General features: G+C 47.5%; 1 protein-coding gene across 1 annotated transcript in view; it reads left to right on the top strand.

The window, feature by feature from the left end:
• The window catches only part of STS (steroid sulfatase), a 170,851-nt gene that overhangs the window by 118,891 nt on the left and 36,883 nt on the right, over positions 1-15,077 (top strand). The window contains exon 7 of the mRNA XM_019624647.1: positions 7,948-8,216. Within this exon, the coding sequence (XP_019480192.1) occupies positions 7,948-8,216 (269 nt within the window). The remainder of the gene's footprint in view (positions 1-7,947; positions 8,217-15,077) is intronic.

Below are 15,077 nucleotides of genomic sequence, written 5' to 3'. Positions count from 1 at the left end.
TTTTTTTAAAAGAAAAAAAATGAAATAGTGGGTGCAGAGAACAGGAGCATATAGATATGGGTGCAACAGGGGTGCTTTGGATGAACTTCTGCCACCTTCAGCCACTCGGAATGAGCATGTTTAATCTGCTAGTTAAATATTTGAAGGCGTAGAAAGAAAAATAGGCATTGGGATTTGAGAGATTGGGTGAAAGCCAGGTTCAAATACTGTTCCCCTGAGTACCGATGTATATATTTGAAAGGTGAGGTCAAAATTGGGGGTCAGGGCTGGGTCTGAATCCCTGTTGTTTTAACGGCAGGGCCCCTCGTCAAAAAATGGAATGCAGCAGACCCCTTGTGTAGATCTAGTTCCCCTGCTTGCTTGAATTAGTTGAATCAGTCAGTCAGATTGAAATGAAGTCATGTATGTAGAAGACTCAGCACAGTACCTGTCATATGAGAAGGGCAACAAATGCTAACTGTTTATTATTATTATTATTATTATTATCATCATCATTATTATCTTCCCTTCCCCACAGGAGTCTAACATCTTTGCCTAAAATGTGCATATGTCCTCACTGCACTGAGTAGAAAAATCGTGGATGAGAAAAATGTCTATGGTGCAAAGTTAAACACGTATTTGTACCATTTCTGTGTTTTTTGTAATATTGTGATTACGATTTCATCATATATTTGAGAAGCCCCCTGTGGGTCTCACGCTCTGTAGAATAGCCTGTCTACCCTTAGCCTTGGTATTCAGGACCTCAGACGACAAGCTGAATTACTTCAGAGAGATTGAGGTCTCCCGGTAATGTCAGCATGTCAACCCTAGTTAAGCGGGCTTTGCACGAGAGCTGCAGAAAGGCAGACTGACAGCCACATTGATTAGAAGCCATCCTGAGAGAGGAGCGTGCTGACGTGTGCGTCAGCATGTCCAGTTGTAATTTGAGGGGTGAGGAGGGCTTGCTTCTGTGATTAACGTGCAAGGGGGTACGCAAAAGGAAGCATCATTTTCAGTTCTGTATCTGCAGCTTTATAGATGGTAAACTTTGGTGCGGAAGAAATCTAGTCCTAAACTAAAAATGAGTATAGATGGTATGACCGAGCATCATAAATAAGAGAACTCTGAAGGCTTTAGTTTCCTTAATCGTTGCCCGTCGTCTCTGGACATTCTCTACTCACAGCCCAGCTCAAGTGGAAAGTCATGCCTCCCGTCATATGAGGTCTGACAATTAAGTTCGTAAACTTGTTGCAACCATGTTGCTAACCCTTTTTGATATCAGAGGGATTATTCATTATGAATTTGTACCAACTGGACAAACAGTTCACCGAGTTTACTATTTGGAAGTGCTGAAAAGGTTGCATGAAAAAGTTAGACGGCCTGAGCTTTTTGCCAACAATTCATGGCTCTTGCATCACGACAGTGCACCCGCTCACACGGCACTGTCTGTGAGGGAGTTTTTAGCCAGTCAACAAATAACTGTATTGGAACACCCTCCCTATTCACCTGATCTGGCCCCCAATGACTTCTTTCTTTACCTGAAGATAAAGGAAATATTGAAAGGAAGATATTTTAATGACATTCAGGACATCAAGGGTAATACGACAACAGCTCTGATGGCCAGTCCAGAAAAAGAGTTCCAAAATTGCTTTGAAGGGTGGACTAGGCACTGGCGTCGGTGCATAACTTCCCAAGGAGAGGACTTAGAAGGTGACCGTAGTGATATTCAGCAATGAGGTATGTGACACTTTTCTAGGATGAGTTCGTGAACTTAATTGTCTAACCTTGTATGTTCTGGCCGGTCTGTTCCTGAAGCATTGCACTGGCTGTGATGCTAGACATGGGCCCTTGAGCATCTAAATAGCCTCCTTATTCTGTGTGACAAAGCCCGGATACCCTCCCTGGGCAGTTTCAGCTGGTGGCCATCCCAGAGTCCAAATGTCTCAGCAGAATTCCCAAGACAGTCAAGTGCAGGAAACCCACTGGCATAGCTGCAGCCAGAATGAGGAAGACATATGTTGACTCTGAGCGCTACCCTTTCAAAACATTTCCTGCCGGCCTGACTGCCCGCTGCTGAGGTTAACCATCCGGCTTTGCTGTTTATGACCCTCGGGCAGCAGTGACCGCAGGTACTGACCCCGAGTCCCTTCCTCAGACTCGCAGGCCTGCCGACTCTTGTCTTCTGCCAGACACACACGCATATCTCCACTGAACAGACACGCCCCGCCGTTCTCCTGGGTGTGTGGGTATCATTCGCACAGGAAAGCAGTGGTGTGCCCCGTGAGAATGAGAACCAGTTGGCGTTCTTCACGTTATTTCCAGGAAATGCGACACGCAGGAGAAAGAGCAAGCTCTTGTCACTCCAAGAAGATGGCTGGGTGGGGACTTGAGAGCACCCCAGATGGTGGGAGCAGATGGTGCTGCAGGGAGAGCACTCACGCGTCATGACACTGTGATTAGAGCAACGATGGGTTCAGTGAAGGAAATCGCCACGTTTTTATGACCATCAGGTACAACACAGGGTGAGGATGGATTTCCCGGAAACAACAGGCACTCAGATAGGAGCTGATGAACAAGGAGACACCAAGAAAGTGAAGAAAGGACCATCTCCAAAATGACAGCCTGTCCGTCGTACAGTTTTCCGCTTGCCGACAAGCCTGGGCATCCTCACTGTGTTTACTTACTGTGCGCACAAGTTGATGCATTGGGTTGCCTGAAATTCTAGCTAAATCTCATTATCAGTGTAGCTCCTGAAATCCGTACCATGCCCGCCGTCTCTTTTTCTTATATGTTGCTTAAACATTTACTGACACGTAACCTTTCTTCTAAGGTCCTGGTCCTCAGGCATCGTCTAGGAGCTTTCCGAAAACTCAGGGTCTCAGACCTCACTCCAGATTTAGTGAACAAGAACCTTCATTGTAGCATGGTCTCTAGAAGATAAATAAGGCTGTTAAAATTTGAGAGGCGCCGGTATATATAATATGAATGTACTAGGGAACCTATATTTTAAATGCATTGTCTTGATTATTGGTTTGAGTCCACCAGGAGAACAACACAAAAAAAGAGCATAAATTAATGCATAAAGTAGCCTCTCCGGGGGCCTATTATCCCATTGACTTACTTTCCGGTAGCTGTTTGGAAAATAATTAGGGTTGTCTTCTCAACGTGTTTTGAGCGAAATTGTCGTGTTAACCCAGGCGATGCGGAAGTGAGTGAAATAATACCGGAGGAACCCCAAATTAATGGAAGTGGTGCCTGGGGTAGGACAGCAAGCAGATAAGGTCTGGTGTTGGGTGTTGGGTGAGTTGATGTGGACTCACCCAGGGCTGTCAGGGCACGGTTTATCCTTTTAGGAAAGAACTTCAAAAAAGCTGGTTCCGTGACCCCTCCGCCATAAGGTTCTGTCAGGCACACTTGCTTGTACATTGTGACAAAACATGAGCCCCTTTTCTCTCCTCCGGCTGTCATTCGTGGGGATGGAAGCCACCCTTCTGTCATCACTCAGCATGCGGAAGCCAGAGTTTGAGCTCCGTTCTAGGTGATAGCGCCCCCGTCAGGCAAGACCCTTCCCTGCCCTGGGTAGCGTATCATAGCCCTTGCTCTCAGCAGTGGCTTAACATGTGTTTGCAGAACGACAACCTGGGATGAAAGGCGTCTTTAGACGTAGACTTCTCTGTGACCCACCCTCCACACTGCAGCAACAAGGAGGCAAATTTCGTATTTCCCAGTGTTTCTCCTTTAGGGGTACGCACGTCGGGTCAGGAAGTTCTCATTTTCTGAGAAGCTGGCGCTCGTTGTGTCCAGTTAAATAACAAATTGCTCTTGAAATGGCTTATTTTCTGTATTTGTTTCATTCGGGGGAACAATACGAGAAGGCTTTGGAAATAAAGCATTTCATTTCTAAGTTATCTTGCCTCCTGCCATCGGTAATTCAAAACTATCATCCTATATAAATTGGTGTCATTATACCTTGCGAGTCTCCCTGAAAAATAATATTTGCGGACCTCCGACTTGCAGTGCGTTGCTCTGAAAGCAAGAATAATCCAGAGCCGTGTGTTTCCCTTGGGAGATTTCGGTTCGGAATTTTTAGGACAGAAATGCATGAGACCTTTAGAGGATCAATCTTATGAAAAATTAAATGGTTAATGGGCTCGGGGCTTTACAAATGAGAGTCTGCCTTCAGACCTAAATGGTATAGGATTCAGAGTGTGTTGTTTAAGGGGGTGGGGGTGGGGGGAATAGGACTAAAAGGGAATGAGAAACCTCGCAATTTCTCCACAGATTGAACCAAATATTCCACCACTTGTATGATGGCTTCAGCTGGATTTACTTGTATGAATCTGAGCCCCGGCTTTTTGTGATGCTTCGGATGAAAATGACAATTAAAGTTAGCACTCTAGGCAATGAATAAGAAAAACGGATGGGGCCAAGGTTAAGATGTTACCATGGAAGTACAGGGAGGTGCAGGAAATATCAAGGAAGGAGGGTTAAAATGGAAAAGGATGCTATATATGTTTAGTAGAAGGAATGTATATAATAAATGAAGCTGGCTTGAACAAAAGTAACATGTCACCAGGAGGCTTTGGGGGGGAGCGCTGTCCTGATACTGTGTCGTGTCCCTGCTATTACCTCACAGCCCGCGGCGAGTAGGTGCTTCCTAGATGCACGTTGAATGCGTGGATGAGGAAGTCTGGAGTCAACAGTGCATTTGAAAGACAGCTTTGTTTGTTTGTTTGTTTGTTTATTGGTAGGCTATTTTTTGGAGCAGTTTTAGGTTTACAGAAAATTTGAGTAGAGAGTCCAGAAACTGTTCCTCTGTTGCCTTTCTCCCACACTCCAGTTCCCTTATGACATCTTGTATCAGTGCGCTACATTGTTGCAATTAATGAGCCCACATTGATACATGAGTAGCAACTAAAATCTATACTTTGTCTTAAGGCCCACTGTTTGAATTACACATTATGTGGGTTTAGACACATGTACAATGACAGGTACCCACCGTGACAGTGTCACACAGACTCGTTTCGCTGCCCCTAAAATCCTCTGGGTTTCCCCTGCTCAACCCTCCTTCCGCAGTCACCCCTGGCAACCCCTGATGTTTCACTGTCTCCCTAGTTCTGCGTTTTCCAGAGTGTCACAGAGTTGGGACCACACACCATGGAGCCTTTTCAGATTGGCTTTCGTCCACTTCTAGATATGCATTTCATGTTCCACCAAGTCCATGTGTGACTGGGTATCCATGTCTTTTTAACGCTGAGCAACAGTCCGTGGTCCGGATGGACCACAGTTTATAGATCCATCACCTGCTGAGGACATCCTGGTGGCGTCCAAGGTTGGGGCAGTCGTCAGTAAACCTGCTCTAATTTTCTGTGGGCAGGGTTTTGTATCCACAGACGTTATCACAGAAGTCACATTTTTTAAAATGCCATTTCTTGTTACCATACTTACACATGTAGGAAAGGTGCATTTCGTTGGCAGTGTAGGTGCATCTTTCCACGCCCTTTTGCAAAATATTAACTACAACCCAGGGACGTAAAACCATCCATACCCTGCTACCTGCCTTTGTCTGTGTTATTTTTACTTAGAAATTTTTATATGAGCCCCAAGGGGGGCACTTTTCCTTCAGCATATAAGGAAGGTCCTATCATAGCCTTGTTGCTTCTTCCTGTTTCAGCTCATTAAACTAATTACCATATTCCAAGTGGCAGGGCTTCTATCTTTATCAGAGTCAGATCACTGGAAGCCCCAGTACACAGGTGAAGTTTGCTTAGCTGCGTCAACACCACCACGATAAATAGCTGCCGGATACCGATTGATCACGGGAGACAAATCCCTAAAATGGCTCCCAGTATGACTTTATATAGATGGTGTGGCTTTTTGGCATGTTTATTTTATGAGTTAGCAAATTGAGAAGGATTGCATGTACTACAGCCCGTGGCATTTGCAATGAAAGAGCAAAAATATGTGCTGCCACAAACAACAAGCCCTTGCTTTTGCATCGGAAAGCTCCTCTGCTGCCTCCACGGAGAGGTGGCTCTACATCCCTTGTCCCCTTTTCTGGGCCAAGCACATGAGGGTACAACCCTGGGGCGGAGGGCCTGTCTGCTTTGGGGTACGACCTCCCTGCGGGATGGGATGTACCCATAACTCAGAATGTCTTTCGTCCTCATAGAATTCCGGTTACTGTGGTTGGCCCACACGGATGCAGTGAACACTGCCGCAGATTTGGGTCCCGTGTCAACACTAACGATGCCACACCCACACCACGTGGCTGTGACTAGGTTGATGACTCACGTGATGAGGCTTCCTGGGGAGAGCAGAGTTGCTCCCAGGCTGGTCTGCACACGGCGTAAGAGACATGGGAAAGGAGGTTGCTTCTGCTTTCTTGGTGGGCAGAGCTGGAAAGTGGATGCAGATTGTGGCATGCGGGCAGAGGCTTGCACCGTTTGCGTCTCCAGGGACAGAGAAGGACCGAATTCTCAGGCTCCCTCATTCGCTGCTTGGGCACAGGTGGGAGGCGAAGAGGGGCGGGGAGGCTTCGAAGCTCTTAGCAGTCACACTGCAGCCAATGGAGTCAGACGCCACTATCCCGATCGGCGTAGCTGTGTGTGCATTAACGTATTAAGTTCTTCAGTTATCGACTTATTCCATTAGACCAGCACCATGAATGTATAGATCTGTGTGGAAAAGACAAATTGTCTACCTCCAGTTTGACCATCATTTTCTTCTGGCTTGAGAGCTGGTGATAGGTTTCCAGTCAGACAGTCCACGTTCATCCCCTTTTTCAGTCTTCAACTAGCTCGTATTTTTCCCTCATGGAAAATTTTAGGCATACGTAGAAGTAGACAGAAAAGCACATTAGCTCCCGCCGGCCGCTGACCCGCCCTTGTTTAGTCTAGACCCCTTCTCACGTTCCGTCTTCCTGGATGAGTGGGAAGGAGGCGGCAGCCATGTCGTTTCCTCCACGGGCAGCTCAGTCTGTGTCTCTTTTTTTCCCCCCTTTCATGTATTTTTTTACTCCTCTACGATTCCCGTCAAGTCCCTCCACGCGACAACACAGGGTTTGAGAGCCTCGGTTTCGGAATCCGATTTCACTCTTCCTTTCTGGCTCTCTCACTTCCAAGCTGGGTGACCTTCAGGAGGTCATGCATCTTTTCAGAGTATGGTTGCTGTCCTCTGTAAAATGGATGACCAAAAAAAAAAAAAGAACTCTTGACTCATAGGGCTCAGTGTGGTCAAAACGAGAGAACATGGGGTAACGTCCTTAGCACATAGACTATGCTCAGTAGGTGGTAGTCATCATTCCAACCGGTGCTGATGTTGTTATTAGTTTGAAGTGTTGTAATTAGGCATCGTATACAGCGTGAACTTTGGGGAAGGAAGGCGCGTTCAAGAAAAAGGAAAGTCAGAGGCGTCTCGATACTCATGACGGGCGAGTTTAGACTTGGATGTCCGCTGTCATTATTCAAAAGAGGTCGTTCATTACAAAGTATCTGTGGCTAGAGGGGTTCGTACAAGGGGCACATCAGTGGTTTGTTTTTTTTTTCCCAGCCAAGAGGGACAGCGAGTGGGCTTCTGTACCACCCCAGCACCATGCCGCAATTTGGCGATGGCCACCATCTGGCCTGCGTCTTCTGGAAGCTTCCTCCAAGTGGCTCGTGACGGATGGGCCTGACTCTTGTGGAATCCTTTACCGGGCCTCCCTGAGGCCTAGCAGTCCAGATGGATGGTGCTAGTAGATGTCGCTTGTGACTGAATCGCTTCTGCTGTCATGGCCAAGCTCCCTGCCACAGGGAGTCCTTGTGACATCACACCCTCTGTTGGGATCAGCAAGGGAGAGAGGTCCCGTGTCCAAGGTCATTGTCTCCTACCTGAAGAAACTCACGGACGCGTCCTTGAGGGCATATCACCTCCCCTTTTTGTGTAAAGATGTGACTGGTCTCACACGGAGTGTTTTCTCCCCTTCAGGGCAGATCTTGAAGGTGCTAGAGGAGTTGCGCCTGGCGAACGACACCCTCGTCTACTTCACCTCCGACCAAGGGGCACACGTGGAAGAAGTGAGCACCAGAGGGGAAGTGCACGGAGGAAGCAACAGCATCTATAAAGGTGACAGTGTGGATAAGCTCGGGCCTCCCAGCTCCCCCGGGGTCCGCTGCTCCTTCACCTTGGAGCTCTGGCAGTGTTCTCCTGTCGTTTTGCAATATGAAGGACTTCCTTGTGTCCCAGCCATTGAACAGGTCCGGTGACCAGAGGGGCCATTTCTGGCGTGGTCCCCGCAGCACTTAAAAGCACCCATTCTAGGTCAAAACGTGAGAAGGAGGGCCTTTCCCATACTCGCAAACACAGCCCCATGTCAGGTGGCCGAGTAAAACAAGAACCCCTCTGCGAGGCTCGGATCTGTAACCTATGGCTGCAGTAACAAACAAACGCACATTTCCTGGCTGAAAACAACACAGATTTATTAAGTTATCGCTCTGGAGACCAGAAGACCGAAATGGGTCTCACTGGTCTGAAATCCAGGGGACAGCAGGACTGGGTCCTTAGGCGAGCTCCGGGGGAGAACCCGTGGCCTGGACTTGCCCAGGTTTTTTGAGGCCACTTTCATCCCTTGGCTCCTGGCCCCTTCTTCCGTCTTTACAGCCAGCAGTGTCTTCAGATCCCGCTCTGCCTCTCACCCCTGCTCCCACAATCCCATCTGCCTCGCTTCCGCCTTCTTTTTAGGACCCGAGTGACTACAGACGCTCTCCGACTTAACCAGAGGGTTACGTCTGGAGAAGCCGATCATAATTTGAAAACACTGTATGTCGAAAATGCATTGAACCTCCGTAACATGATAGCTTAGCCGGTTTCTACGGAATACGGATCCCTTTTGCACGTCGAAAACTTGTACGTTGAACTACCATAAATTAGGGATGTCTGTACAAATGGGCCCACCCGGTTAACCCAACGTAGTTTTCCCATCTCAAGACCCTTCACTTAATTGCATCTGCAAAGTCCCTTTTGCCACGGGAGGTAACGTATTCACCATTCACCGTTTCTGGGGGAGGAAGACGTGGACATCTCGGGGAGGCCATTGTTTGGCCGGCCTCAACCTACAGCAGCAATTTGAGTTGATGCTTCATTTGGACACAGCGTCAGCTAAGACACCAGTGTCACGGGTCAGGCCTTGTGCTTGTCACTGGGGATATTTGACGTGACCCAGATACTGACTCCCCCATTGCTGTGGGTACACTGTACACATGTACCTATGATCAGATATCAACATACCAGATCATAATAAAATGTGTCCCATTTCTCAAAGACGTAGATGAGGTGCCTCAAGGGACATGGGAGCACGAAGGGTTACCGTGCCCTCCCCGATCGGCAGTGGATGTGGGCTAAAGGTACCACAAGGGAGGATGACGAGAGAGGACCATGTAAAGAGGGGAACCCTGTTGTTCCTGACAGTGGGGACCACCTGAATAAGGCAAGATGCCCAAGACATAGAGATGCATGTGACCACCGGATGCTGCTAGCCTAAAGTGACAAATTGCTTCCTGTGTCCTCTCATGATTCTCTTATATGGATGTTTCACAGATGGCCAGGGACGCAGGAAATCAGAGTTCGCCCCCAAAGGTGTGACAGGATAATGAGTGGAGCACTGCCATCCATTCATTGATTTAGAAATAGAGAGTGCGCTGTGTCCCTGGCGGCGGGCCAGAGGTAAAAATAAACAGGGGGTGTGGGTCTTACCGTGACGAAGCTCACGGTCCACCGGTGGCTGCGTGGTGAGGCTGGCGCTCGCGGGAGACCTAGGGAGCCCCATGCAATTTAGTGAAAGGGTTTCAGCATCCGTTTGCACAAAAGCGTGGTGATGCATACACAAGGAGAGCCTTTTGAGGACAAGGTGCTCAGGAAATGGTCCTGTAGCAGTCGAGGCGGGTGGCGGGCGGGGGGACTGCAGGGTCTGCCCGATTTCTTGTTCTTCCATCTTTCCTCTCTGCTAACCACTCACCCTCTTTCGTAGTGCTGGAAACGAAAAAAAGCGAGGAGTGGGTAGGTCTGCAAGCTACCCGGAGGTGGGTCACACTGCCCCCGAGGCAGAGATGGGGACAGAGAATCTGTTATCTGTCTCAATGGCTGGCAGCACGCAGCCCGCGAAACCTCATGCGTTTGTTAACAGCTTCACGTGCACATCTGGAGACCGTCTCTTACACCTGGAAGTGATGACACAACGATTTCTGTTCAGCGGTGGCCTGGGCGGCCTTCATCGTGTTCGCTTACCTTTAAAAAGGACTTTCAAAGTGAGAGGCCCCCAGCGCTTATTGGAGATCCGTGAGAGTAGCTCTCCGGGAAGCCCTGATTCAGGCAGAAGCCCGGATGGTGTTCCGATGAGGCCACAAAGGCCAGGGGTGTTTATAAGAAAGGGAAGGGGGGCAATGACGTCACAGAAGGAAGGCGTTGCTATTGGTGTAGATAACGTGACACAGTGACGCTGAGTCTAAACAATGTTTTTAATTTTCAGCCCAGAGTCATCCGTCCTGTAGTCATAATACCTGCTTTCTAGTTACCTTTGCAAATAGTTCTTAGGGACACAGTGTTGCTAAGGCCCCATCCTAAGGTGACTGTGTCCTGTTGTAACATCCGCAGGTTGGAGGTGTCAGATGGGCCAGGCCGGTCCTCGGGGACGGCAGCTCCGTCTCCATGTTAAAGGGACTCCGTGTATATTATTGTTTGCAGTAGGATGCTGATTGTCTCTTCCTTTCTTTGCATTCCAGTCGTGTCCCCAGTGCGGGATATAGTCCACATGGGTTAAATAAATAAACCAGTGTCTTTAATATGAATGGCATCGGCCCTGCCAGGCTGCACGCTCCCAGCCGTCTTCTATGTCCAGCCTTATTTTAGACCCGTGGGACTCTATACTTGCATTCCTGTACATTAAATCCAGGTGTTTCCATCGTATTCTCGTGAGGTTACAGCCTGCGTGGAGAGAGTTGTTTTTATTTTGGTTTATAGATCACAGCGTCTCTAAAAGATGGAGTCCCAGGCTGCATTTCACGCGCCGGTTCACCCATTGCTTCATCCTCCCGCCGAAGGCCCGGTAGGTCCCGGAGTAGCTTAGCGGCTGCCGATGAGACGTGTCCATCAATCACAGTGATGGAGGTAGTTACACAGTAATGCGTTATTTAGGAAAGTTACATGCACAGTGCTGTGCAGCCGCTGTGTAGGCAGAGGTGAGCAGATGACCGCTGCTGGCTGATGCGTCTGAGGAAGGCTGCTCCGAGTGAGAGTGCGGGATGGCGCTGGCGTTTTGCTTTCATGGGTGACTCTTCACAGACGTAAGCCGTCAGGGTGAGAAAGAGACTGTTGGGTCCTGAAGGAGGGTGGGACCTGAGCTTATCACACCATCCTAAAAGCATGCCAATAGTGACTTCCTGTTTTGCTTGTTTGTTTGTTTAAGAAGCATTTGCATATCTTAGCAATGGTTTGCTATTTTGCTAGAAATACCATCCATGCATGACACTATGTCCATGTCTCATCTGCAACTCTTTGCACAATGTCATCCCTTTGTCACATTTTGTTGCAATCAAGTTCACCATGAAACATTAAATCCAGTGTCCTAAAAGAAAAGACAATGTTTCCTTCTAGCTATGAGAGGTGATGAAACACTTCTCAAATGTGAAAAGCTCTTCCATGTTTCCCCGAAAATAACACCTGGTCTTATATTAATTGTTGCTCCAACAATCTACATTTATTCATTTATTCATGTACAAAAATCTACATTTATTCAANGTGAGCCAAGCCTGTCTTTTGTTCTTATTTTTAACTTATGATAATGGACCATTTTCGGTCCACAGACATCTGGGGAACACATGATTAATAAGGGGTGAGGCCAGAGAAGTGCTGAGCAACAAGGCTATAATTACATTACAGGGTTTTTAGCGACACCAAAATAAACCGCAAAAAAAAAAAAAAGCAAAACAAAAAACCCAAAAAACAAACCACCCTCAAGGGATGCAGGTTCTTTCAAGAATGCTTACCCAAATTATATAACCCAGTGAAACTACCGGTTTCCAAATTCCTTACCATAGGGAGCGACAGGGGTGTGTTTTTCATCTGAGGAAGAAAATCCTCAGATTAAGCTAACGCTTTCCATTGTAGCTCTCTGCCCTGTTTCAATGGCAGTGGCTTAATGGTCTCAATAATTTCTGTTCCTCCAGCAGCCGTAACTGTCTGTTTAACGCAAAACAAAGCTTTATAGGCTTGTATCGTTTTCTTCAAACTCCGAATAACCTTATGTTGCTCATCACCAGTTGTGTGAAACTGTTGTTTACAATCTGGCAAGTTCCTTTTCTTGGCCTGGTTAGCTATCCATCGGTAGAAGAGGTGTACACTTGACCCTCAGACAACACAGGGGTTAAGGGTGCCAGCCACCCACACAGTTGAAAATACGAGGATAACTTAATGGGACCCTCATCGAAGGCAGAGTCCCAGCTGCCTGTGGACGCTCGAAATTTGGTCCATTAAACGGCAAGAGTCAATTGAAAATAAATAAATAAAAATATCCGCATGTAAGTGGAACCGCACAGCTCACACCCACGTTGTTCAAGGGCCAGCTGTAACTATATATCTGGGTGCAATCCATTCCCAGGGTGTTGAATATCATCGTCATTATTATTTTATTTATTGTGAAATACACAGTTTTTTGAATTAGTTTCAGCTGTACAGCACAGCACACTAGTTATACTTTTTACCCCTCGAAGTGACAACCCTCCTCCCCAAATCCGCCGTCCCATTTCCCCCCAATATCATACATATCTTACAATTCCCTTGACTCCACTCCCGCACTGTACTCCACGTCCCATGACTATATATACATATATATATATATATATATATATATNGGGTGCCCTTCGATTCTGTACCCCTCATGTGAATGCCGACGTCAGCAGGTGGTGGTTCTTTGTTTTTTGCCCCGATAATAGGTTGATAGAACCTGCATCCTGTCGTCCTATCTCCCATCCCAAATGTGTGGGTTTTAGTCCCTGGAATGAGTGAATCGAGAAAGCGTATCAACTACAGCCTCTTGGGTGAGATAGCGTTTGGTGCAAATTACGCTCATCATGGCTTCTTTGTGGTTTGCAGCCAGCCAGGGAGGCGGTGTGAACGCGGGTAGGGAGCCGTCCAAGGGGAGAAAAATGACAAGTAGAATATTTCATAAAACCGTGTGTTCACATCAAGCCTGAGAACGCCTAGCATATGCTCTTGCCATTAAAACTGATTTAACCTGCTGGGTGCCAGCCTTCGAAAGCACCAAAATAGAAGATGGCTTCGGAAACAGCTGTTCCTAACAAGACTCTCGGAGTAAATTGTAGAAGACTTTTCCCGACGCTTGCCTGGATCAATGGAGTAACTCAGCCATCATCCTTCTGTGACGCCGTCACGACAAAGTGCTGTCGAGATGGGAAAAGTGTAACTTTGACAATGACTCAACCGAATTTTAAACGTAGATCATGCTTTTTTTTTCTTTTCTCTCTGCTCACATATTTTTAGGTAAAAAAAAATCACCCAGTTTCATTCACCTGTTTCTCTTGTACCTCCCCTGTAACCCTCAGCTCCAATTTTTGTAACTTTATTTCACCTTTATAACCCCACTGGAAGTCTGTTGACTCAGGGTGAGTGTTCCCATGTAAGAGGCATTTGCTGGGCTTTTTTGGTGGCCCCCAGTCCGAGTTATCTGGGGGTGCATCTGTGCTGTCCTTGGCGATTTTGAGTTTCTGTAGAGTGAGATCCTTGTAAGCAGAGCTTTCTCAGCTGCATGGGCCCAGTTTGTGTCTCTCCCTTCACATCAGAGCATGGCTGCACGAAAAAAGACTCAAAGCTACACCATCTGACGAGCATTCGCTCACCCACACGTGCCCAGAAATGTGTGACCATGTTTCATCCAACATGTTTTGCCACAGGCAGTGTGTTCACGGGTATGTTTATCATCTGTTAAAAGTTTAAAAAAAAAACCACTTTTTTTTTTTTACCATCGCTGTTGTAAAAACACTCCTTTTACAGCTTTATGGAATTGTGTGAGATTTTGTTTATCGGTGGATTTCTTTCGTTTCTGAAGATAAATGAAAGTCGTGGGTTCAGACTTTCCCGGCTGAGCATAGCCCCCGCGTGTGATAGTCTGTTGTCACAAAACTCGCTGGTAATGGCACCATGCCGGATGCTGCCACACGATGCAAGCAGGCAGTGGGCAGCTGGGTCTGGGGGCTGTGGGCAGAAGGGCCCCTCACAGCCCTGTGCTTTCCTCGAGGGAGCTACCAGCCTATTCCCTGAGCAGGGGTCAGCCCCGTCGTTGTACAGAACTGTGGCCACCAGGGGCTATCAGTGGCTTGGAACTCCCTTGGGAGTCTAGAATCTCAGGGTGTGACGCTTCCAGGAGTTTTGTTTTGCTTCCAAAGTGGTTATGCATCAAGCCACGCTCTCCTAGACAGTTCTTCCATCCTCTGGACGTCAGGGGTCTCAGCAAAGTCCCTGCACCAGAAAAAAACCCTGACATTTGAATCTGTATGTTCCTGTGGATTTCTGTGGACTTGTGCCGTGTGTGTGTGTGTGTGTGTGTGTGTGCGTGTGCGTGCGCCATGTGTGTGTACATGAGTGTGCGCTCTGCAATATTGTCTGTTTTAGAACATACTGTATATTCACTTATAGGCATTTATATAAATGTTCATCAGAGACGGAAAGACTGGTTTCCTCATGGTCTATTTAGTTGTGTTCAAATGGCCTCAGATGTACAAAGCTCTTTTCCTCAGCTAACAGGTGGAGCTATGCCGGCGATAAAGTAAGAACCATGTTGGAAAGGGCCACGTTCTGCCTTCCTTCCCTCTGTCAGGCACGAGACTTGGCACTTGAGGAAGTTCCCATGGCACGCTCACACCTAACGTGTGGAGATAATGAGGCACAGAACGGCGGATGCATTTGCCAAAGGGCACAGAGCTAGTGTTTTCATTTCCTAAGAACCACAAGTTCGGTGGCCCAAAACCAACACAAACTCAGCGTCTTCGAGTATTGGAGTTCAGATGTTGACAATGGGTCCCCTTGGGCTAAAATCAAGATGTCAGCAG

This window comes from Hipposideros armiger, unplaced genomic scaffold (assembly GCF_001890085.2).
Source record: "Hipposideros armiger isolate ML-2016 unplaced genomic scaffold, ASM189008v1 scaffold_598, whole genome shotgun sequence".
Taxonomy (NCBI): domain Eukaryota; kingdom Metazoa; phylum Chordata; class Mammalia; order Chiroptera; family Hipposideridae; genus Hipposideros; species Hipposideros armiger.
Note: the sequence above shows the minus strand (reverse complement) of the source record. Positions and strands in the feature narration are given on the sequence as shown.